At 36.6% G+C, this 24,174-nt stretch overlaps 4 protein-coding genes, 1 non-coding gene and 2 pseudogenes across 7 annotated transcripts; 4 read left to right on the forward strand and 3 right to left on the reverse strand.

The window, feature by feature from the left end:
- Nucleotides 1-330: 330 nt before the first annotated feature.
- LOC113761581 (probable plastid-lipid-associated protein 4, chloroplastic) lies at nt 331-4,084 on the reverse strand. 2 transcript variants are annotated; one of them, XM_027304640.1, is made up of 6 exons: nt 3,550-4,077; nt 2,758-2,871; nt 2,392-2,490; nt 1,629-1,703; nt 1,317-1,384; nt 331-466 (listed from the first exon to the last, which is right to left on the reverse strand). In XM_027304640.1, exons 1-6 carry the CDS (start codon nt 3,880-3,882, stop codon nt 394-396), a joined length of 762 nt encoding a protein of 253 aa, XP_027160441.1. In that variant the 5' UTR covers nt 3,883-4,077; the 3' UTR covers nt 331-393. The 2 variants fall into 2 exon arrangements, with proteins under 2 accessions (XP_027160441.1, XP_027160442.1); XM_027304641.1 differs by lacking the exon at nt 331-466 and adding an exon at nt 513-605 and having other exon boundaries at nt 3,550-4,084.
- A 476-nt stretch (nt 4,085-4,560) lies between these two features.
- LOC113764222 lies at nt 4,561-4,657 on the forward strand (annotated as a pseudogene).
- Nucleotides 4,658-4,688: 31 nt separating this feature from the next.
- On the reverse strand, nt 4,689-4,807 carry LOC113764245 (annotated as a pseudogene).
- Nucleotides 4,808-5,411: 604 nt separating this feature from the next.
- Nucleotides 5,412-9,050, forward strand: LOC113761582 (probable plastid-lipid-associated protein 4, chloroplastic). 2 transcript variants are annotated; one of them, XM_027304643.1, is made up of 6 exons: nt 5,412-5,831; nt 6,510-6,623; nt 6,891-6,989; nt 7,678-7,752; nt 7,997-8,064; nt 8,915-9,050. In XM_027304643.1, exons 1-6 carry the CDS (start codon nt 5,499-5,501, stop codon nt 8,985-8,987), a joined length of 762 nt encoding a protein of 253 aa, XP_027160444.1. In that variant the 5' UTR covers nt 5,412-5,498; the 3' UTR covers nt 8,988-9,050. The 2 variants fall into 2 exon arrangements, with proteins under 2 accessions (XP_027160444.1, XP_027160445.1); XM_027304644.1 differs by lacking the exon at nt 8,915-9,050 and adding an exon at nt 8,776-8,868.
- Nucleotides 9,051-12,501: 3,451 nt separating this feature from the next.
- On the forward strand, nt 12,502-16,496 carry LOC113761579. Its single transcript, XM_027304638.1, has 7 exons — nt 12,502-13,140; nt 13,266-13,409; nt 13,999-14,071; nt 14,764-14,869; nt 14,956-15,052; nt 15,705-15,800; nt 15,885-16,496. Exons 1-7 carry the CDS (start codon nt 12,532-12,534, stop codon nt 16,038-16,040), a joined length of 1,281 nt encoding a protein of 426 aa, XP_027160439.1. The 5' UTR covers nt 12,502-12,531; the 3' UTR covers nt 16,041-16,496.
- A 1,742-nt stretch (nt 16,497-18,238) lies between these two features.
- LOC113764324 lies at nt 18,239-18,434 on the forward strand. The gene has a single exon (XR_003467595.1). It is a non-coding gene; the product is annotated as a U2 spliceosomal RNA (small nuclear RNA).
- Nucleotides 18,435-18,536: 102 nt separating this feature from the next.
- Nucleotides 18,537-22,246, reverse strand: LOC113761580 (probable plastid-lipid-associated protein 4, chloroplastic). The gene is made up of 6 exons (XM_027304639.1): nt 21,875-22,246; nt 21,506-21,619; nt 21,310-21,405; nt 20,376-20,450; nt 19,820-19,887; nt 18,537-18,874 (listed from the first exon to the last, which is right to left on the reverse strand). Exons 1-6 carry the CDS (start codon nt 22,214-22,216, stop codon nt 18,802-18,804), a joined length of 768 nt encoding a protein of 255 aa, XP_027160440.1. The 5' UTR covers nt 22,217-22,246; the 3' UTR covers nt 18,537-18,801.
- Between the last annotated feature and the right edge of the window lie 1,928 nt (nt 22,247-24,174).

Consider the following 24,174-nt stretch of genomic DNA (forward strand, 5'->3'; position numbering starts at 1 on the left):
TTTTTTACGGTAAACTTTTTGGGTGAGCAAGCACTATAGGCTAAAACGAGAAGGAAGGACATAACTTCGTCAGCTAAAAATAGACAACTAAATGCAAAAATGGACTAATTTGAAGAAATTAAGCATGGCTGCCTTGCACATATTGGAGCATCACAGCGAAAGCTCCATACAATCACAGCCAGGGGAAATCTATACTCAGGACTCGATTGGAGCATTAAGAATGAAATTCTAACTGAGGACTACATAATCAATCTTTTTCTGCATTATTTGCTGCTAGAATTATGCATACTTGTTGTGACAAACCCCCCCTCCCCCCCCAAAAAACCCCTCCCAGAATAAAAAAAAAAGGTACAAAAGACTATGCTTTTCCCTGTAATACTGTTACAGTAAGCGTTATAGAGGGACTCTGTAGGACGGATCGACCATTCTTAAAATAAACAGGTTACCTTGGTTGCCCCTGGATATCCTGCAAGCGTGATGAACTTAAGCTTCAGAATACAAGCAATATCAAGTTGATAGCAGATGATTGAAAAATGTTTTACTCTATCCGAAACATCTGTTTCTTTCTTTTCCCTCCTTCATTTGCTTAACCATCATACCCATGTCTAGTTAAGAACAACACAACTTTGATCAATTACCGCACTTTCCCCTCTTCTCTCTCCAAGCAAAGCAGGACACAGAAAAATCCTCAGAAAAAATGATGTTAACCACTTTGCAGTTGGCACACTAAATATGACAACATGATGGAAATGATTTCGTGCTATTATTATCCTTAACTTTGACTTGTGACACATTAAAGTAGATGCATCGTCTTAAAGACAAGTCCTTGTGAAATAGTGTAAAGATGATGAGGCAAAACAAAGGACCACATCGCTATATCTAAAATGCTAAGAAGTTATCATGCTATCATATTATTGCTTTCAAAAGATCTTCATTTGACGGATAAAAAACATCTTTGAGAGCTGTAGAGCACCTACTTCACTAGGGAGAACAGCAAAATTGAGTGAATAAGGTAGAAATCAAGGTTAATCAACAAAGAAGACTGCCAATAACGGTTTTCAGCTGGTAAATGTGTCATATGAAGTCTTTCATCTTAGATTGAGAGAAGAGCATGTAATGGATAAAGGAGTTTTAAATAGGAAGTTAAGAACAGACCTAGAAGAACAGGGCAGCTAGATTTAGAGACCAATCTCAATGTCAGTTTATAAGGCCTTGTTAGTTGTTAAGAATTTCATATCATTCACAAACAGGAGACAACAAAATTTATGCGCTTAGCTTGTGTTGCAGTTACTGCAAAAGGCTTTTAGATTCCTTACCGTAACTCTTCATCAAGGTATGTAATTTCCAACTCTCCACGACCACTGCCACGTTCCATTATAGGTATCTGTGAACCACAAAAGACTAGTTGATTATCTCAACCTTTCTGTATGCTCAAGACTTGAAACGATCATGGAGCAATGCACAGCAGATGCTCCAGGTTTAAGTTACATCCCACTTGCGTTGCTTTTGCCAACTTAAATATCCTACACAAACATCTATAACAGCAAATTGCTACAATCCCAGAAAAATGATGGTGAGTCTAGTACAACAAGATACAGAACTTTAAGCACAGTGAAAGCTTCACCTACCACACCAGCAATCTTGAAGGAGTCAAATTTAACTGCCACCCTTCTTGTATTGAGGGGAACTAAATTGGCTGTGGCCTGCAATAATTTGGACAAACCTCAAACTGTGGGTATTATTAATGGATGTATGTTTTGAGTTCTATTACAAACATTTGCACGTACACAACTAGAATAGGTCTCAAGGCAAGGAGAGATTGAAGTCCATATTATAAAGTCAACTAAGAAGAAATATGCACATGCTCAAATAAAACGTCTCAAGATTACAGATGATGCATTCTCCCACAGGTACAATGAGAAGTTCACACATGCTCAAACAGAATTAATCCATATTTTGAGGCAGAGTCCACATTCTAAAGTTAAATTGAGACTTAGTACAAGGAGAGAAATTCTAAAAGTAACTGCAAAGGGACCAACTATTTGTCTTCATTACTCTAATGTCAATCTAAATTTCCTAAACAAAGTACAAGAGGTGTAAACATGTACTATTTGTCGAACATTACAAGTGTGGTTAACTGGTTATAGATTGGCAACCCAATTAGACGAGATCATTTTACAACCACCATGCCAGACACTTCATTAAGGGTTTATAGTGCCATGTACTTAGATTTAGCATATTGCATTAATGATTTGGTCAGAGTATGAATGCAGAAGGAAAAGATTCACCACATTAGCTGAAGCTAGCATGTTTATATCTTCCACAACAAAATGAGAGGAGAAAGGGAGGAATGTTTAAAAGCACAAAAGCTTTGTTTGTTTTCTGAACTACCTGGTTGAAGAATGGCCAAGTTTCCATATTCTGAGCCCTCAATGTGTCCACATTAATCGCTTGATACATTTTCCCATTAGGGCGTAAAAGTTTAGGCCTCTGTGACATTGACAGCAATAGAAGAGACCAGTGATTAGATAAACAAAAATGAATGCCTATAACCTATTAGACCAATGATGCAGAAACAGCCAGTATGAAAGTAATGTGATTTCTCAAGCATATTCAGCTGGGCCCCTGAAGTAGCCAACAGTAACCTGCCTGACCATATGTTTAAAGTTTTTACCCCTATTAAGCGAGAATGCAACAACTCTCCCCAATATGTTTTAGATTTATGAAGCTGCAAGTGATAGTAGCACATTGTCAAACCTGAGGTTGCAGAACTGACTTGGAAGTTGTGTAGAGAAGCTCCCATTTACCATTTAACAAGCTGGACTTGAGTGGCTCCTTTACTTTATTGACTGCTTCCAGTTTACGAGCAATCTAAACGTGAATAAAGGGTCTGAGAGTGTTAAAATAGAAAACATATACATTACCTGAGGCATGTTGATCGGAATAGGATGGATGCTAAAACAAGAATTTTCCCGTTTCCAACAATTGGCTTTTGGTTTTCAACATATTTTACCAGAGGATAAACAAAATGTCCCCAGGGAGGAAAATTGAAAAAATAAAGAAAAAAAAGGCCATGCAACAGAATAATAATTGATTGGAGATAGATCGAAGATGTGAATATACACCCTATTCTTGAACGGGAAAGTCTGTAAACATCAGAGATTGTCAAAGATATAAAAAGGTTAATCATTGATTTAAGATCAGGGTCGTGTCTAAGAAATTTCTACTTGAGACTAGAAGTTCCCATTTGCTAATTTTGGCTTCCTTCTTAAAACCTTTGGCTTATTCAAAGAAGCAGTTGAAAATGTTCCAACCTTAATATCTTCTTGTTCCAAAGAACCGCTCTTTACTTGATTTTGGCACAGTACCCTCATTCCACAGCTGTAAACAATTCTCAAAAAAAAAAAAAAAAAATTCTACCTTTGGATAGAAAAGTTCCAAGTTTACTTTAACACCAACATGAAACGGCCAGTTTCAGAAAGACACTTAAACAATTCTCAACAACTTAATCCAACAAGAGGCAAATTCAAATTAAGGAGATGAACCCACCTGATCTACACGCTCTTGGTCTTCAGCGGTGGCCTCAGCACCGCGATCAAGAGCGGCAATAGCCTCGAGAAGCTCCTGCTTTAGGGTCTCAATGTCTCCGTCTTTGATCGAGAACGATGGAAAGAAAGAAACTCTAGTCCTCCACTTCAAACGTTGAGGAGCTGCTTTCACAGATGACTTTGCACTGCATTCATTATTAATGTCGAAATTAGTACTGGTGTTTTGCCCTTTTCGCGGAAAATGAATTGAGGCTAAAGAATGTGAAGTGATGAGTTCTTTGGAAGAGTGATGCAGCTGATGAGAGCAAGAAGAGGAGATGGAGACAGCAGACATTTTCTTCGTCTGCTGATTGTAATTTCAAAATCTGATTATCCGTCAATGAATAATGTGTAGCCAAGATCTCGAGCGGATAGACTTTGCTTTGCAGGTCACTTCCCGCCAGACAAAATATGTACCACAATCCACACTTTTCACCTCTCAATTTCCTCACCTTCCACTTATTTACCTTTCAACTTCCTCGCCTTTAAAGGCTTTTACATATTTTCAATAGTCATTGCAAGTTCAATAATAGTTCGACAGTAAATCAACATATGGCTATGAGTGAAGCAAAATTTCTCCTGATAATATTTAAAACCACTCCAAAATGAGATGCAGGAAATAAATGTCATTGGAACTCTCGTGAATGATCAAGAAGCTTCAAGGTGGGCTTTGGTTACCTAACTTTCCTTCACAGATTTGTAAGTCGATGATTTAGAGAACAGAAATGGGAATGTTATAAAGAATCAACTTTAGGGTTCATGAATATGCCAGCCATTCTTTTGGTTGTGATTTTAGTTAGTGTCATGGAAAGCCAAATTGCAAATGATGCTGAGGGGATTGGTTTCTTCATTATTAAATCGTACGGGTGGAAACTGCAGCCTGCATGGTATCCTAGGTTCCCACATCGGCCTCCGGAAGCCTTCCGCTAAATCCTAAGGTGCATAAAAAGCACAGCCCAATACCGAGAAACGCATACCTTTCTCGGCCTTTTGGCTAAGATCAAGTGTAGTATCTGTTCTTATCAGTTTAATATCTGATACGTGGGCCATCGGCCCACACGGAATCTCTTTCTTTCTCCTCCTCCGTTGTTTTTTTTTTTTTTGGGGTTTTGGTTTTGAAAGAAGGGGGAATTCGTGTGGCGATGGCCCACGATATCAGATATAAAACTGATAAGAACAGAACTACACTTGATCTTAGCCAAAAGGCCGAGGAAAGGTATGCGTTCTCGGTTATGGGCATGGTGGCTTTTTATGCAACTAGGATTTTAAGCGAAGGCTTCCGGAGGCCGATTGTGGGAACCTAGGATTACCATGCAGGCCTGCAGTTTCCACCGTACGATTTAATAATGAAGAAACCAATCCCTCAGCATCATTTGCAATTTGGCTTTCCATGACACTAACTTAAAAATCACAACCAAAAGAATGGCGCATATTTCATGAACCCTAAGTTGATTCTTTATAACATCCCATTTTGTTCCTAAATCATCCGACTTACAAATCTTGAAAGGAAAGTGTGTAGGTAACCAAAGCCCACCTTGAAGCTTCTTTTTGATCAATTCACGAGAGTTCCAATGACATTTATTTCCTGCATCTCATTTGAGTGGTTTTAAATATTATCAGGAAACCAAAAAATGAGAAATTTTGCTTCACTCATTAGCCATATGTGATTTACTGTCGAACTATATTGAACTTGCAATGACTGATTAAATATGTAAAGCCTTTAAAGGCGAGAAGTTGAAAGGTAAATAAGTGGAAGTGAGGAAATTAGAGGTGAAAAGTTGGTGGATTGTGGTACATATTTGTCTGGCGGAATGTGCCTGCAAAGCAAAGTCTATCCGCTCGAGATCTTGGCTACACATTATTCATTGACGGATAATCAGATTTTGAAATTACAATCAGCAGACGAAGAAAATGTCTGCTGTCTCCATCTCCTCTTCTTGCTCTCATCAGCTGCATCACTCTTCCAAAGAACTCATCACTTCACATTCTTTAGCCTCAATTCATTTTCCGCGAAAAGGGCAAAACACCAGTACTAATTTCGACATTAATAATGAATGCAGTGCAAAGTCATCTGTGAAAGCAGCTCCTCAACGTTTGAAGTGGAGGACTAGAGTTTCTTTCTTTCCATCGTTCTCGATCAAAGACGGAGACATTGAGACCCTAAAGCAGGAGCTTCTCGAGGCTATTGCCGCTCTTGATCGCGGTGCTGAGGCCACCGCTGAAGACCAAGAGCGTGTAGATCAGGTGGGTTCATCTCCTTAATTTGAATTTGCCTCTTGTTGGATTAAGTTGTTGAGAATTGTTTAAGTGTCTTTCTGAAACTGGCCGTTTCATGTTGGTGTTAAAGTAAACTTGGAACTTTTCTATCCAAAGGTAGAATTTTTTTTTTTTTTTTTTGAGAATTGTTTACAGCTGTGGAATGAGGGTACTGTGCCAAAATCAAGTAAAGAGCGGTTCTTTGGAACAAGAAGATATTAAGGTTGGAACATTTTCAACTGCTTCTTTGAATAAGCCAAAGGTTTTAAGAAGGAAGCCAAAATTAGCAAATGGGAACTTCTAGTCTCAAGTAGAAATTTCTTAGACACGACCCTGATCTTAAATCAATGATTAACCTTTTTATATCTTTGACAATCTCTGATGTTTACAGACTTTCCCGTTCAAGAATAGGGTGTATATTCACATCTTCGATCTATCTCCAATCAATTATTATTCTGTTGCATGGCCTTTTTTTTCTTTATTTTTTCAATTTTCCTCCCTGGGGACATTTTGTTTATCCTCTGGTAAAATATGTTGAAAACCAAAAGCCAATTGTTGGAAACGGGAAAATTCTTGTTTTAGCATCCATCCTATTCCGATCAACATGCCTCAGGTAATGTATATGTTTTCTATTTTAACACTCTCAGACCCTTTATTCACGTTTAGATTGCTCGTAAACTGGAAGCAGTCAATAAAGTAAAGGAGCCACTCAAGTCCAGCTTGTTAAATGGTAAATGGGAGCTTCTCTACACAACTTCCAAGTCAGTTCTGCAACCTCAGGTTTGACAATGTGCTACTATCACTTGCAGCTTCATAAATCTAAAACATATTGGGGAGAGTTGTTGCATTCTCGCTTAATAGGGGTAAAAACTTTAAACATATGGTCAGGCAGGTTACTGTTGGCTACTTCAGGGGCCCAGCTGAATATGCTTGAGAAATCACATTACTTTCATACTGGCTGTTTCTGCATCATTGGTCTAATAGGTTATAGGCATTCATTTTTGTTTATCTAATCACTGGTCTCTTCTATTGCTGTCAATGTCACAGAGGCCTAAACTTTTACGCCCTAATGGGAAAATGTATCAAGCGATTAATGTGGACACATTGAGGGCTCAGAATATGGAAACTTGGCCATTCTTCAACCAGGTAGTTCAGAAAACAAACAAAGCTTTTGTGCTTTTAAACATTCCTCCCTTTCTCCTCTCATTTTGTTGTGGAAGATATAAACATGCTAGCTTCAGCTAATGTGGTGAATCTTTTCCTTCTGCATTCATACTCTGACCAAATCATTAATGCAATATGCTAAATCTAAGTACATGGCACTATAAACCCTTAATGAAGTGTCTGGCATGGTGGTTGTAAAATGATCTCGTCTAATTGGGTTGCCAATCTATAACCAGTTAACCACACTTGTAATGTTCGACAAATAGTACATGTTTACACCTCTTGTACTTTGTTTAGGAAATTTAGATTGACATTAGAGTAATGAAGACAAATAGTTGGTCCCTTTGCAGTTACTTTTAGAATTTCTCTCCTTGTACTAAGTCTCAATTTAACTTTAGAATGTGGACTCTGCCTCAAAATATGGATTAATTCTGTTTGAGCATGTGTGAACTTCTCATTGTACCTGTGGGAGAATGCATCATCTGTAATCTTGAGACGTTTTATTTGAGCATGTGCATATTTCTTCTTAGTTGACTTTATAATATGGACTTCAATCTCTCCTTGCCTTGAGACCTATTCTAGTTGTGTACGTGCAAATGTTTGTAATAGAACTCAAAACATACATCCATTAATAATACCCACAGTTTGAGGTTTGTCCAAATTATTGCAGGCCACAGCCAATTTAGTTCCCCTCAATACAAGAAGGGTGGCAGTTAAATTTGACTCCTTCAAGATTGCTGGTGTGGTAGGTGAAGCTTTCACTGTGCTTAAAGTTCTGTATCTTGTTGTACTAGACTCACCATCATTTTTCTGGGATTGTAGCAATTTGCTGTTATAGATGTTTGTGTAGGATATTTAAGTTGGCAAAAGCAACGCAAGTGGGATGTAACTTAAACCTGGAGCATCTGCTGTGCATTGCTCCATGATCGTTTCAAGTCTTGAGCATACAGAAAGGTTGAGATAATCAACTAGTCTTTTGTGGTTCACAGATACCTATAATGGAACGTGGCAGTGGTCGTGGAGAGTTGGAAATTACATACCTTGATGAAGAGTTACGGTAAGGAATCTAAAAGCCTTTTGCAGTAACTGCAACACAAGCTAAGCGCATAAATTTTGTTGTCTCCTGTTTGTGAATGATATGAAATTCTTAACAACTAACAAGGCCTTATAAACTGACATTGAGATTGGTCTCTAAATCTAGCTGCCCTGTTCTTCTAGGTCTGTTCTTAACTTCCTATTTAAAACTCCTTTATCCATTACATGCTCTTCTCTCAATCTAAGATGAAAGACTTCATATGACACATTTACCAGCTGAAAACCGTTATTGGCAGTCTTCTTTGTTGATTAACCTTGATTTCTACCTTATTCACTCAATTTTGCTGTTCTCCCTAGTGAAGTAGGTGCTCTACAGCTCTCAAAGATGTTTTTTATCCGTCAAATGAAGATCTTTTGAAAGCAATAATATGATAGCATGATAACTTCTTAGCATTTTAGATATAGCGATGTGGTCCTTTGTTTTGCCTCATCATCTTTACACTATTTCACAAGGACTTGTCTTTAAGACGATGCATCTACTTTAATGTGTCACAAGTCAAAGTTAAGGATAATAATAGCACGAAATCATTTCCATCATGTTGTCATATTTAGTGTGCCAACTGCAAAGTGGTTAACATCATTTTTTCTGAGGATTTTTCTGTGTCCTGCTTTGCTTGGAGAGAGAAGAGGGGAAAGTGCGGTAATTGATCAAAGTTGTGTTGTTCTTAACTAGACATGGGTATGATGGTTAAGCAAATGAAGGAGGGAAAAGAAAGAAACAGATGTTTCGGATAGAGTAAAACATTTTTCAATCATCTGCTATCAACTTGATATTGCTTGTATTCTGAAGCTTAAGTTCATCACGCTTGCAGGATATCCAGGGGCAACCAAGGTAACCTGTTTATTTTAAGAATGGTCGATCCGTCCTACAGAGTCCCTCTATAACGCTTACTGTAACAGTATTACAGGGAAAAGCATAGTCTTTTGTACCTTTTTTTTTTATTCTGGGAGGGGTTTTTTGGGGGGGGAGGGGGGGTTTGTCACAACAAGTATGCATAATTCTAGCAGCAAATAATGCAGAAAAAGATTGATTATGTAGTCCTCAGTTAGAATTTCATTCTTAATGCTCCAATCGAGTCCTGAGTATAGATTTCCCCTGGCTGTGATTGTATGGAGCTTTCGCTGTGATGCTCCAATATGTGCAAGGCAGCCATGCTTAATTTCTTCAAATTAGTCCATTTTTGCATTTAGTTGTCTATTTTTAGCTGACGAAGTTATGTCCTTCCTTCTCGTTTTAGCCTATAGTGCTTGCTCACCCAAAAAGTTTACCGTAAAAAAAAACACGTTTCGAGGAGACTTAAAATCTTATAAAGGAGAAGGGAAAAAAAAAAAAGAAGAGGGTTCGAGAGTCGAATAAGGAGCCTCATCGTAACCAAGATAATGTTCATATCAATTAAAACGAGTCTTGAGATCATAGACATTGAATTCAACAAGTATACGATTCACACATTGAATTGCACTCTCCAATAGCACTTGGAATTCATTAGATGCTGCTCATCCCCGCTAGAGCCCTTTAAAGAGGAGTTGGACCATTGTAGACTAGACAGTCGCATTTGCCACTTGATTAATATGACAGAGGAATGTTAAAGCAGAAGTAGACTAAGAGCTCGAGACTACTGCGGGTTATAAAGATGAAACTAACAAGTTGATGAAATGATAAATCGATAACATCTAGGGGTGTTGGGCTGTGGTTAGGATAAGACGCAATTATTTCGATGATAAAGAAGAGGAGTTAGATTAAGGGTCTGTTTGGTTGGAAGTAAAATGTTTTCCTTGGGAAAATATTTTCCGTGGAAGTAATTTTCCATGAAAATCATTTCCCTTTCATCATTTTCAGGTGTTTGGTTAGCTTATTGAAAATATTTTCTTACTTTATTTTTCTGGTGTTTGTTTAACTTTTGAAATATTTTCACTTTTATCTCTATCTTTACTTTCTACACATTATAACTACATACTTCTTCCCATGCAAAATAAGAAAATTTATCTCATTGTTTAACTTTAAAAAATCTTGGAGAAAGGTATATATGAATAAAAAATATCTCCTTAAGCAAATAAATAAATTGCTGGCCATTTAGTGTCAAATATCAATCACATGCAATGCTTATTGTGACATATATCTTGCACTCTCACTGCTGAAAGTTTCTCTAGAAAAGAATGTCCCTATTATACATAATTAATTACTAGCATAGGATGAGCAGGATGAGGTTTTTTTTTATTTTGAATATACTAGGGGGAGGGTTGGGTGGTACGGGGGAGGGAGTGTAAGGAAGAGATCTTGGGTTCGAGTCTTCCTGTTTACACTAAAAAAAAAAAAAGAACATACTGCAAGATGATTTCAGTAAGTTTGGAACATACTACAGGCAAGATGCGTGCATTTCGGAAAACAACTTCAGGAAGTTGGGAAGGGAAGTTGTTTTCCATAAGATGAGTGAAAATATTTTACATAGGAAAATATTTTCAGTAACTTTTGTGCAACCAAACACGAGAAATTAGGAAAATATTTTCCTGGAAAACATTTTCACCCGAAACAAACGGACCCTAAGAAATGCACGAGTTTGTAAACACAAATGAGGGCACTCTTTACTTACTAATTTTGCCATATTGCGGACCGTTTAGTAGATGAAAAACAATTGTTTGGCTTGTTTCATATTGGTCAACTCAGCTAATTATTTGGTTAAAACGGTCCTTTACTTGGCTCCCCCCAAAAGCACGTTAAGTTTGAATGCAGATGCTCCATAGATTTGATAATTGATAATAGATGCTGTTTGAAGTATTGAATTGACTCACACGTGAGTCTGTTTTGTAAAACTAATAAGCAGGAATCGGTATTTGTGAAATTAATACATAAGGGGACTGAAACGTAAAAAGGACACTTGGAGGCGACAGGACTCAGGAATTCTTTCGGGTGGGTACGGGTCATCTGCCTACTTGCGAGAGGCGACTGCAATATTTTTATGCCCATTGTAGTCAAATCACTCGTTGATCTAGTCAAAACTCGGCTTGAATTCAGTCAATATTAAGATTGAACCAATCAAGTCGAGTTATCGAATTCAAGTCAAATATAGATAAATTCAATTCATTAATTGGTGAGCCAATTTGCTTATATTTTTTAATTTTTTATTTTAATAGTGAAACTATATATGTATTTATAAATATTTTTATTATTTATTAAGAAAAGAATATTTTATTCACTTCTTAAATTTTTTTTTATTTTTTAAAACTCGAGTAGGCTTGAGTTTGAAGCTTGACCATGCTTGAAATTGGGGTCAAACTTAAATTCAAATTTACATTAAAATCTCGTTGAGTTCGAGTACAAATTCGAACTTGATAAAATTGAGTCAAGACTCGATTTGATTAGATCAAAACTCGACTCAATTTGACTTACTTGCATCCGTAATCCATTGTCAAGTGTCAATGGAGATTCAGTAGATGGGTGAAAATGATAACTTTGATGGATTTGGATAGGTCATAATTGGATAATGAATAAATTGAATCAAACCATTTTTGCATATTTAAATAAATAGGCATAAATGGGTACTCATTTATACCCATTTATGATTTATTTGAAAGTCTACTTAGTATTTTTTTTAAAAAAATTTCACATGTTGTTTGACAAGAAATAACGGCATTTATTGTTTATCTTCTTAACATTCATTAAAAATTGAGTTTAAATATATAATTATTTTTAAATGAATATAAGTGGATGAGTCGAAACAATCCATTATCCACCAATTAAATGGATTTTCTAATATATCAAGTTAGACCCATTTAAAATTAACTGACGGACTATTAATGAGAGATTGAAAGAGTCAACATAATTGGACTGTCACGATTGACAACTGTGCGAATCAGGTTTTGGAAATTTCTGATTTCTCTCGCAACCATTACCTTACTAGTGCAACAGCATACGTCATACTCTCAATAAATCGAGGAAAACTAAAGTGCTACAGTATCAAAAACACTAGTACCAGTTTTTTTTTTTTTTTTTTGTCAAATACCAAAAACTGTGTTTGAATTGTAAATTATTACACCTTATTTCCACACACACACTGATTTACTTGTATTATCAACATATTTTTCAAATATTTTTTTATTTCACATACACAATATCAAAAAAATGCTACAGAATTTTTTTTACAAAATTATCTTAAATAATTTACGATCCAAACAGAAGATTTGAAATAAAAAAATTTACTTCATAAATTTCAATCATTTTTTTATCTTCCCAATTACTTTTTTATCTCACATACATCACATCACAAAAAATACTAGGTTATTATCTCAAATAAACTCCTGTTCAAACAAGCTCACTGGTACCACCAGACACCATGAACAGTAGGCGTCATTCTGTCAATAAATCGAGGGAGTAGTAGGATTCCGTACAAATCAAAACGAGAGAGAAAAAAGAAAAAAGGAAAAAAAAAAACAAATGAAAAGTTGCAGCCGTCGTGTGTTCCCTGGAGCCTTGTTCAGGTTCAAACCAAACCAAGACCCACGAGTCCGCCACCGCCACGACCACCACCCCCTATTGCCCATCACCATGGCCTCCCTCTCCCTCTTCCTCTCCAACCCTCATCGTCCTCTCCGCCCAACCCCTCTCCGCCCACTGCATTTCTCCTCTAAAGCCTCTGCTTCGGCCAAACCACCGCCTCCACCACCCGAGAAAAAGTCCTTTGCGGTGGCCACTGGGGAGCTCTTCCTCGGCATCGCCGCCAGGCTCATCATAAGGCGTGGGGACAACAATTTAGTTGGCCAAGGGGGCGAATTTATCAATGGAGGGCTGGAACCGGGAGTCACGAGTACGTCGGAGAGCTGGTGGAGACGGTGGAGGAAAGAGAAAGCTTCCTCTGTTGTAATTGAGGACCCCATTCAGCCTGATGTGACGTGGGAGCAGAGGGAGGAAGACGTGGAGGCGGAGCGCCGCAGGAAGGAGCAGAGGGCGGTGAGCAGCCCTGGGTTTAGTTTCTCTGCGGCGGGACTTTTGTTTCCCTATCATCTCGGGGTGGCTCAATTCCTCATCGAGAACGGATACATTAAGGTCTCTCCCTCTCTCCAACTCTCTCCTTTATTTTTGAAATTTCATTAGTAATTTCCTGAATGTATTTATTTTCAACTTGTTGCTGTGCTAATTAGCTCTTATTGTTATTTAATTCTGCGATGCAGGATACGACACCATTAGCTGGCTCATCTGCTGGTGCAATTGTATGTGCAGTGATTGCATCTGGGGCGAGTATGCAAGAGGCTTTAGAAGTTACCAAAATATTAGCCCAAGACTGTAGGCTCAACGGTACTGCATTTCGCTTAGGGGTATGTGTGTGTTTGTGTTTGTGTTTGTGTTTGTGTGGTTATGTCATGAAACTTGAGCTAACGATTATATGGTGCAGACATGTAACTAGATACAATTTCAATCACGTTGCCTTTTTGAGTAACTGAGAGTAAAGTTGCTCATTTAGGGTGTGTGGAACCGAATGATTGTTACAACGATGGAAATATGATGACTTGTTTGGCTTTATTTTACTTTTGCTGCAGCTGAACGTCTCTGTTTGAACATGTGTTGGAAAAATGTTAGCCTTGTAACTTAAACATGGCACACCGATTGCAAGAATATCAATTGAAGAAAGAACTATGCAAATTGTATTTTTGTTTTATGTACTAATTTGGTGAAGGAATGGCCTTCAAAGTATCATGCCTGTTAGGTGTACATTTGAAATGTTGAGGTACATAAACATGTTTTGCTTGTATAGGTTAACTGCATTCTGTAAATGTTGTCAATGTGAGCAAGCTTATGATCATAAACATTATCTATATGGACAATGAGCGGAAAAGGATACTCTCTCTCTCTCTCTCTCTTCCTTCTCCTTATTTGAGTACCAAATAGAGAATTTTCTTTTGTCAGGCTGTTCTTAGAGATGTTCTTCAGAACTTTCTACCAGATGATGTTCATATTAGATCAAGTGGAAGAGTTCGTGGTAAGAATTCTTTATTCCTGATGCCCATTGTGCTCTTAACAGTGATTTACGAGAGTATCTATTGATGTTGGTGAAATTTTTATATGCATAGAGTCTTTGTCATTAAGGAATTAGGGGAAAAAAAAGAGTTGAGACGATTAAATTTCCTGCTTGCCTAAACTAGGAATGATTACGTATGTACTCATGCTTCAAATTATACCGTACAATAGTGAGCTGTTGCCACTTGGATCTTCAGTAGGGTTTGGGGTGAAATGTTGTTATACCGTGTGATCTTGGATAATTATGAAATGGTTGTACCTCTTTTCGACATCTGAAGGGAAAATGTATTTGATCACATCCTCACTTCTGAAGTCTAGGCAAGTTGACTCTTTTTTAGTACTTCTCTTTTTTATCTCATCTATGGGTTGAATACATAAAACCATGGAAAAGATATGACCTTTGATGGATCTTATCAAGATCTTGAGTGCCGGAATAATGAATGCACCAAATTGTGAGAGATTTTCTATGGTCCATATAGACAGATATTCTTTAGAATAGGCTCCATTTTTTCATAATCTGATTTTTACCAGATCTGTGTTACTTCTACTTTGTTAGAATTGTTTATAAAGTAATCTCTAGCAGTATTTCACAGAATTATCTCACTATCATGTGTAAACAGCTTTCTGATAATTGGTGTTTTGGTTTTACCTCAGTTGCTGTGACACAGATACTATGGAGGCCCAGGGGTTTATTGGTTGACCAGTTTGATTCTAAAGAGGACCTAATCAATGCTGTCTTTACTTCTTCTTTTGTCCCAGGGTAAACGTTCTTAGATGCTATAATTAGCAATTACATTCTTTGTGGCCTCATACATCCTGTTGAGCTAAGATTATAGTTTACCGCAGATATCTTGCTCCAAGGCCAGCGACAAGGTTCAGAAATCGGCTTTGCATTGATGGTGGTTTAACATTGTTTATGCCACCAACATCTGCATATCAGACGGTATTTTCTTGATGAATTAACTTGTTCTAACCAACTCTTGAGACATCATTTGATATATTTGCTGTAGTATATAATTTCTTTGCTTCTTCATAATTTCCTTTAATGTGAATGGATTTTCTCAGTTGTATGACTTGCATTCTTGTGTGAATTTGATTTTGCTGTGCTATATTCTGCAATAGGGCAATGAATTTTTATGTGATTAGTTTTTTGGATTCTTCTTGGATTTAATTAAAATGTAATCTGAGACCTGGCTCCTCGTGATTGTACTAGATTTGCTGAGATTCTATGTGAGAAACCTTACAAGGAAAAGAAAATTTAATTTTTGTCAAACTCTCCTTTATGGTCTATGGTTTGAAATTCTTTAAAGCAGACAATTGATATTTGTGGCATCTGGAGAGATTTAATCTTGAATATCCTGGCATGTTTTTGAATTAAAAGTTGTTTTAAGTGTCTGTAACTTAATCATCTACACCCAGTGGTTTTGACTTTGTCTTGTTTGTGTCTCTATTATTTACACATACATTAACCTCCTATTGATGAATCATTTGAAGGAAGAGTTACTTGTTTTAGTAAATGGGTTAGTGCTACAAGTGGAACAATCAAACTGACATCTTGGAGTAGCTAAATGATGTTCATTCTTGTTGCATTCTAGGTTCGTGTTTGTGCTTTCCCAGCCAGTCGATTGGGGTTGGCAGGAATTGGTATTAGTCCAGACTGCAATCCTGAAAATAGGGCGAGTCCCAGGGAGGTAATTGTACTGTTTGATTTGCAGCCCATTCCAGCTAAAAGACTTACTACATGCAACTAAGATTTACATGTGCCTGTGTTTCAGCTTTTCAATTGGGCACTTGAGCCAGCAGAAGATCACATTCTGGATAAGCTCTTTGAGTTGGGATACTTAGATGCAGCTGTTTGGGCTAAGGAGAACCCAGTTGAGAAATTAGTCGAGGATGATAGCTCTTCTATTCCTAGTGGCCTTGCACAATAGCTTATTGTGAAGACTGCTTTGAGTGCATAATACAAACGATACACGAGAATGCTTGGAACCCCCCAATGCTTCTCCTGAAACGAAGCCAGAGCAATGCGCTGCTGCATATTAGTGATAATGTTTATATTTTGCGCATTAATATTGTTGTTAGACACGATAGGGGAAAGGAATAAATGGCCAAAAGATAAGAGGAAAGATAAGTAGACAGTGTAATGTTAGGTTAATTCTAGTAGGAAATTAAATGTTAATATCTGATATTTTCACAATTGTATGTTTGTACATGATTCTTTCTTGGTTGTCAGCCTAGACGAAATACAAAAACATGTCACTTAGAGGACACTAGCGTTTTGGAACATTGAAGCCTGAGAAGCTTTTGGCTTTTCAAACTGTATCACTTTGTATCGTAATTGTGAAAGTAGCTATGGTAATTTGCCTTTGGCGCTCTCCTGCTGGTTTCATGATGCTGCACTAGTTGTTGGAGATGGGTGATATTAACAGCAGTTTTTTTTTTCTTGATAAAAAAAAGTTTAGATGAGTTTGGCTCTGATCACCATCATGAATCAGGACATGCCTTCAAACAAAACTTTTGTAAGGAAGTACCCGTCCTTGTTAATTGAGTCAACTTATATTGTTAATTGAGTCAACTTATATTCGTATTAGCAGTAGTTTATTGCAAATTGTTAGTAGGGGAAAATTTCGTAGTAAACCGCTTGATTCCAAACACGCTTTTTTTTTTTCTCCTTTTTTGGGAGAAATGGTACCATAACGAGAGTACTAGTGTGATGCTAATATTGTAATTTCCTATGAATTACAACCATTATAATTACTTTGGATTGTATTTGAGTTAATAAATACGTGGTTGCGTGAATATTATTACTCATTCTTATTTCTACAATAAAACAAAGGGAGAGCACATGATTTGGTGTAAACAATCTAGATCACTTTTTAAAATTCCTTTTTATCCTTTAAATAATTCTTTACCACTAACACACTCTAACTCAATCACCAACATCACACAATCAGTAAAATACATCCACTAACATAAAAAACATAACTACTATATCATGACTTACAATTCCATAAAACACAACTCAACCGCTAATATTACATAACTACTATATTACAGTCTACTGAGCTACAAATTACAACTAAATAAAAAAAATTCTTCTCCATCTTCTTCATCATATTTTTTTTTCATCGTAAAAAAAAATCTTCTTCATCATAAGAAACTTTTCAATGATTGTATTTGTGGAGCTTAGTCTCAATGTAAGAGTACGTAGATTTATAATCAATCAGTACAGGTAATTACTTGATTTAATTTTTTGTTTGATTTTTATCATATCTTGCTATATTAAACTTTTGAGTAAATCTTGTATACACTATCACGGTTGGATGCACGACACATGTATAAAATTTGAATTATGTGTCATGCATCTAACGGTGAAAGTGTATACACTGTTAGTGTATAGAAGATTAATCCTAAACTTTTTACTTTACTGCTACTAAATTTTGTTGTCAAGTAAGAATTCTACGTTTATTAGATGAAATGAAGAGTTTTTCATCGAATGTGCATCAATTACTAGTAATTACTTAATGGTGATGCCCGCTCAAAATTCAAAAAATCTACCTGTCCACTAAAATTTGTTTTTGCATATGAAGAGAATAATGAAGAGTAGTTAATCAAGTTTAATTGCTTTGGTCTTTTTGCCATAATATTTCTTCCTACCATTCCTTGAAGGAGTCAACCCAGTACTGTCTGTTCATATCAAGATGCCTCCTGTGTTTATCAAAGAAACAAAAATGTATCTTGATCATCACTTCAATAGAAGAACGTTTTTCTTTAACTCACGTCTCAGATTTCGTCAGATTGAACCCTCAAAATAAAAGAACCAAAAAAAAAAGTTTCGCCAAATTTAATCACTTTTTTTTCCCACTTTAAAAAATGTAATAGGACTAGTTAGAGACTCAGAGTTTGAACTCTTAAACTCAGCAGTGCCGATACACTTACAGCTAGCAAATCCCCAACAAAATTCAAGAAAATCACCTTAGCAAATTCCCAGCGACTTAGAGAGGAATCGTTGCTTAGCCGTTTTTTGCATTCGGAAGCGTGGGTTTTTTTTTCTCCCACATCGGTCCTCGAAAGCAATAGAAGGGCGGAGAGCAGGCTATAAAATGAACGATTTAGCCCCTGACAAAGCATACCTTTCTCGGCCTTTTGGCTAAGATCAAGTGTAGTATCTGTTCTTATCAGTTTAATATCTGATACGTGGGCCATCGGCCCACACGATATTAACTCAATTTTTTCAGGGGGAGAGCCCACTACGGCAGCTTGCTGCCGGGGCTCTCGAGCGTCGCCTTGGCCTTGCACTAAAGCCTGGGCCTGGCGCACCCCACCAATCCTAGTTGAATGTTTTACGCGCTTTCATCCTTTCATATTCTGCCTTTTTCTGTTGCTGGGGTTTTTAAAATTCAGAATTAAGCAGCCTGCAAGTAGGGTGCGATAATCATTTGTATAAGCATTTGATGAATAATAATTAGCTTTGTACTCTTGAGACTGTAATGTATGTACATTGTGCATGGATGCCGCTCTAGTCTATGGTATGCCACGTTATGAAGTTTACAATATTGCACATCTCAAGGCCAAGTATTCTGGATATGGAAAAGTAAGCAATAGTACACTCAGATATTATTCTATTCTCGCTTCTTGGTATAAGAATCAGTTTAGAACTCGTCTGTCCTGTTGCTTCTGATAGATTTTAGCTCAGGTAGGTACCCTATAGGACGGATCAACCATCTTCAAGATGAACAGGTTCCCCAGATCACCTCTCGATACTCTGCCAAGGGAAAAAGAAAGGGACAAAAATGGAAGGAAAGCTGCAGTTATTAACAGTTCTAGATGTTGCTGATCTACACAGTCATCCAATTCTATTCGCAGAAATAAGATAAGCAAGCATTATGATTTCTCAATTCAGGAAGATAATTAAATTTAGCGACTTGAGCTGCAACATATGCTTAGACACGTTTCGAAAATAAAGATCAAATAGTAATATGCTTGATCCCTCTCAAATAATTATCTGTTCCTACTGCACAAAAGGAGGACTCATTCTGGCAAGTTCTAGAGAACCAGAGATTCTGAACTATCCTACCAACAAATGTTTTAAAAGAAAAAATGGGAGCAAAATCAGTGGAGGGCTCCATTTTTTGGCTTTCAGAAGTAGAAACCCCACTGAATCTGTGCAAGTTGTGCTGCGAAATGGGTCCTCACAGTTTTTTATTCCTGTTCACTCCCAGAACAAGTTGTTAATTGCTATGATAATTTGTATCCCCAACTGAATGCAACAGGTAATAGCTATGTTTAAACAATCAACCAAATCCAGACTGGTGGTTGGTATAATCTGAGTAATTTACTGATCAAGACATGGACAAAGGAGCTCTCCACTAACTTGTTTAAACCAATAAAACTTTATATTGAAGCTTGAGAGGATAACAAATCCTTTTGAACCTGCTTAAGTTGTTCTAATTCCTCTTACCAATTATCAGTTCTTTAGCATAATCACCTGCACTTTTGCAACCGGACATAGCAATTACTTCCACGTATATAGTAAACTAAATGGAGCTAAGTATGCTGCAACCTAATGTCAGTTCCATTTGCTGACAAGATCCTAAATTGCTGTAGATTCCTGTATTAAGAGAAGCTTGAAGATGATAAGCGTCAAAATTACATGAGTTTATGAGAAGGTTCATGATTAATAATCTACTGAACCAGTAATGAAGCTCACCTAAGCGCTTCATCCAAGTATGTAATCTCTAGTTCACCTCTAGCTCTTCCAGGAGCTTTGACGGGTATCTGCAAGCCAATGACATCAAGCACTCATGTTATTCTAAATCTTAATTTGTTCAAAATGCCATGTTAAAAGTGCAATCAGTCCTACAGCGTCTGAAAAAAAGAAAATTAGAGACCAACTTGAGGTTAGTCCTACTCACAAAGACCACTACCATTGTTTCTAAAATTATGTATCGACTGTGAGTCAGCCATTACACTTAGTACCACAATATTGAGTGTTGCAAACATCATTAGAAAAGTTTGGTTCGTTTCAAAATTCTCAGTTCAGCAGCTATTTAGAGTGATGTTATTACCATTAATATGCTAAAGGTAAACTGGGCAAAAATTCAAAATTTTAATTTCTGTAACAATTGACTGGTAATGCCATCTACTTGAAGATTCCACTAATTTTCATTATGTAAGCAATCAGAATAGTATAACACATATGTAACGACATGCTTTGTTCTTGCATATGTAAAAGCATTGTTAATCTGTGAGAATTAAAGGCTCACCAGTCCAGCAATTTTAAAGTAATCAAATTTTACAGCCACCTTCCTTGCATTTAGAGGTGTTAAATCTGCAGTAACCTGCAGTAGATATGATAAAAAGCCAAAGTCATTGAAGGTAATGCAGTTGTAAAATATGAATTCAGATTTTGGTCTAAGGCTACTAGTTTTTTCTACTTACCTTGAGAGTTGAAAAACTGAAAAGCTTGTGGTATTCTTTGGCTATATTTCAACTACAAGACATGTAATTTTCAATGGACTTGAGTTCATGCCCATTAATTATTCGTATATAACCCAAAAATCAAGAATAAGGAACCCTAACTTTACAGCCTAATGTAAGGTCAACTGCAAATGGAAGGAAGAAAAAAAAGGAGCCCCTGAATATTGAGGAACTCCTCTCAGTATTATGCTTTAGGAGTTTTAAGAAGCGCATCACTACAAAATAGTCTTTATCTCAAGCCATTCTAAAACTAGCAAGAAATTTTCCTTTAGGTCAGATTATGTGCTGAGAAGCAGTCACTAAAATCATTCTGATTGTTCATGAGCGATTTTCCTTTGTTTACCATGATAAATATGTAGAATGTGACTATAGCCAAATTCTAATTGATGACAAAAGTTTAGCTACACCACCATATGGGAAATGCTGTCGATTTAATTTGAAAAAGAAGAAGAAGAAGATGTTTATTAGCTAGAACACACTAAATCATAAGAAAAATGTATATTATCAGACAACAATATTGCTGCAACGCCACTTGATGAGGGATAAAATGCTGATTTCATCAGTCAATTATGGCACTGGAAGCCTGCAGAAGCCTACTTGATGAGTTTCTTGCTTGAATTAACGGTTCAGAGATGAGCTTTTAAAAACTTTGTAGAACCGATATAGAACAAGCTAAAATAAGGAATAAAAATGTAAAATGTAAAAGATGCCCAGAAGTACCTGATTGAAGAATGGACATGATTCCATATTTTGAGCCCGAAGTGTATCCACGTTTATCGCTTGATAATTCGTTTTAGACCTTAAGATCTTGGGCCTCTGTTTACACCAATCCATAACAGCGCTCTCATTTCACCGAAGTATAAAAAGTACTAGAACCACAAAAATTACTGGAATCGCTCAAACATCAGTTACTTACCTCGGTTTGCAAAATAGACTGGGAAGTTGTGTATATGAGTTCCCATTTGCCATTCAGTAAATCAGACTTCAATGGCTCCTTTATTGGACTTACTGCTTCTAGTTTTCGAGTAATCTAATCTAACCAAGAACAAAGTCAAGAACGAAAATGCAGAATCAAATGTCAAGAATGGTCTAATATGCATGGAGACCACAGCCCTCACAAAACAAAAAAAAATCTTTTTTTTTTGGGTTGCTTTTTTCACTCTTTTTTTCATGGTTAGTACTGTAGCAGTAAGTTAAGTTGGAGGGAGATTGTAGTAAATTGATATACTCAACAAAAACCAAAACGACAGGCATGATAACTAGAGAAGCTACAGAATAAGCAAACCTGATCAATGCTTTGCTGGTCTTCAGGAGTGGCCTCTGCCCCACGATCAAGAGGTGCAATGGCTTCAAGAAGTTCTTCTTTGATGGCCTTTGCATCTTTGGTCTTGTTTTTGAAGAAAGCTGGGATGAAAGAAATATAGGTTCTCCACTTTTGAGATGGCAGCCAAGTAAAAGAAGGTGGTGAAGTTGAGAGGATGCTCTTAGGATGACAATTCTGTTGTGGTGATCTGGTTGGAAAAGAGAAGACTTTGAGGGGGGAATTGGGAGGGTGGTGGGAGCTGGTGATGTGGAGCGTTTGCGGTGGAGCGAGGGAGGATAAGGCCATGGTGCTGCTAGTCGCCATGGTGGAAGTGCTGACTTGGAGCTCTGAAATAACAGTTGAAGATGTCTTGTCTGCTTGGCTGTTTGAGTGATGGGCTTCAGGATTTGGGCCTACTAAAAATTGGTCTGCAACAGTCTGTTTATTGGACCAAAGAAAAAAGAAAAGCCCAATAAAAAGACCCTTTTTCTTTTCTTTTCTTTTCTTTTCTTTTCTTTTCTTCTGGGAGTTCAGTTCAGCAGACAAGATTGAGACTCCAGAAAAAAAAAGTAGAGAGCACTTTCCTTCAATTATTTGTAGATTAAGTCTTTATCTTCAATTATTTGTGGTCTAATTGAAACATGGTTCACTTGTAATTCCTATCATTTGTAGATTAGTTTAGTAGCTATATTACTTCCTACAATCTTATCATAAAAAGTGACTAGATCCAAGTTGCAACTGTAATTAAACTAATTCTCCTAAATAAAAGATTGTGCCACCATGGAAGGAGAGAGCACTTTCCTTTGTTTATTGTTTACATTTTTGGTGAGGCAAAATTAGATAGAGTACTTTGAATTTAACCAGGGAATGGTGTCCAAAAGCGTACAATGGTTATTGAGCTGTGGAGTTGAGTCCACCGAAGGTATATGAAAAATGAATCAAGTCTAAGGGTGGCAATCAACTAAATTGAGCTTGAATACAAGTGTATTCGAATTCGAAATAAATTATCTGAGTTCAAACTTGAGCTCAATCTCGACAAATATTTAATTATGAAACTCAAGATCTGATTCGTGTTAAATGCAAGTGCTAAATAACAAGCTTGAACTTGTTTGAGAAGCAAATCAAGATTGACCATAAACTCAATCTCAAGCTTAGCAAACTTTCAAGTAAAATGTTTAAGAGGTCAAGTTCGACTCCATAATAAATTGAAGGGATAATTTTAGAAACCTCCCTTGAAATTTTTAACAATTTTACTTAGTACTTTTAAAAATTACACATACTTCCCTTGAATTTACCATTTTGGTAACAAAAACTATTCAATAGTCAAAATTTTGAATGAATAACCCAAATTGCCCTCATGAAATTGTGAAGTTCCTTTTACCTTCTTATAAAATTCTATAAAAAATATATGAAATATGCACAAAATCTCAAATCCACTTTCAATGCTCATCTCTACTATTTTAAACTTTTCATATTCTTACATCTCAAATTAGTACCATTATCATCATGGCCATCGCTACCATCAGTCCTTAAATTCTAAAATCTCAATCTAAGTAACAAAAGAAAAAAAATCAGTACTGTTAAACTTAAAAAATTTCACTAACTGTATTAATATAACATATCATCCCTCAAATGTTGGAGTACCAATTAATGTCTGTTATATTTAAATCTTCAGCTTACATCTTTTTCTATTCATCTTTCGATATTTCAAACCAAACTAAAATTAATTTCTAATATGTTAGAATTATATTTAGGACATAATTAGTCATTCTATAAGTGATCTTGTTTTTGTTTCCATTGAATATTTAATTGCATAAAAAATATTAATATATTAAAGTTATTATGGTTATTTTATAGTATCAAGGGAGGTAAGTGTAATATTAAAAATTTTAAAGATATTAGATGAAATTGTCAGAAATCTCGAGCAAGGTTTCTGAAATTATCCCTAAATTCCTATCGTTCGAGCTCGGATTTAGCCATCAACATGTAACACACCTGCGATTTGTTGAGCGGAATGACAATTCACAAGAGGGCCCCGCCGTTGTCTCTCTGTCCTATGAGTAGCCAATCAAATTTGACTTTCTCATTTCATTCCTAAAAAGAACAGTAATAAAATGATTCTCTCCGTTAACACGTTAATATTTTAATATTCATCCCCCCCAACCATCCACGCGTCAGCCCATCACAGCTCTGAGCCCAGAGTAAAGCAAACAAAAATCCGCCATACCTCCTCCATGATTATCTAGTTTTTTTTTTTCTTTTGGTAATAAAGAATAATACAG

The sequence above is a fragment of the Coffea eugenioides genome, chromosome 2 (assembly GCF_003713205.1).
Source record: "Coffea eugenioides isolate CCC68of chromosome 2, Ceug_1.0, whole genome shotgun sequence".
NCBI lineage: Eukaryota > Viridiplantae > Streptophyta > Magnoliopsida > Gentianales > Rubiaceae > Coffea > Coffea eugenioides.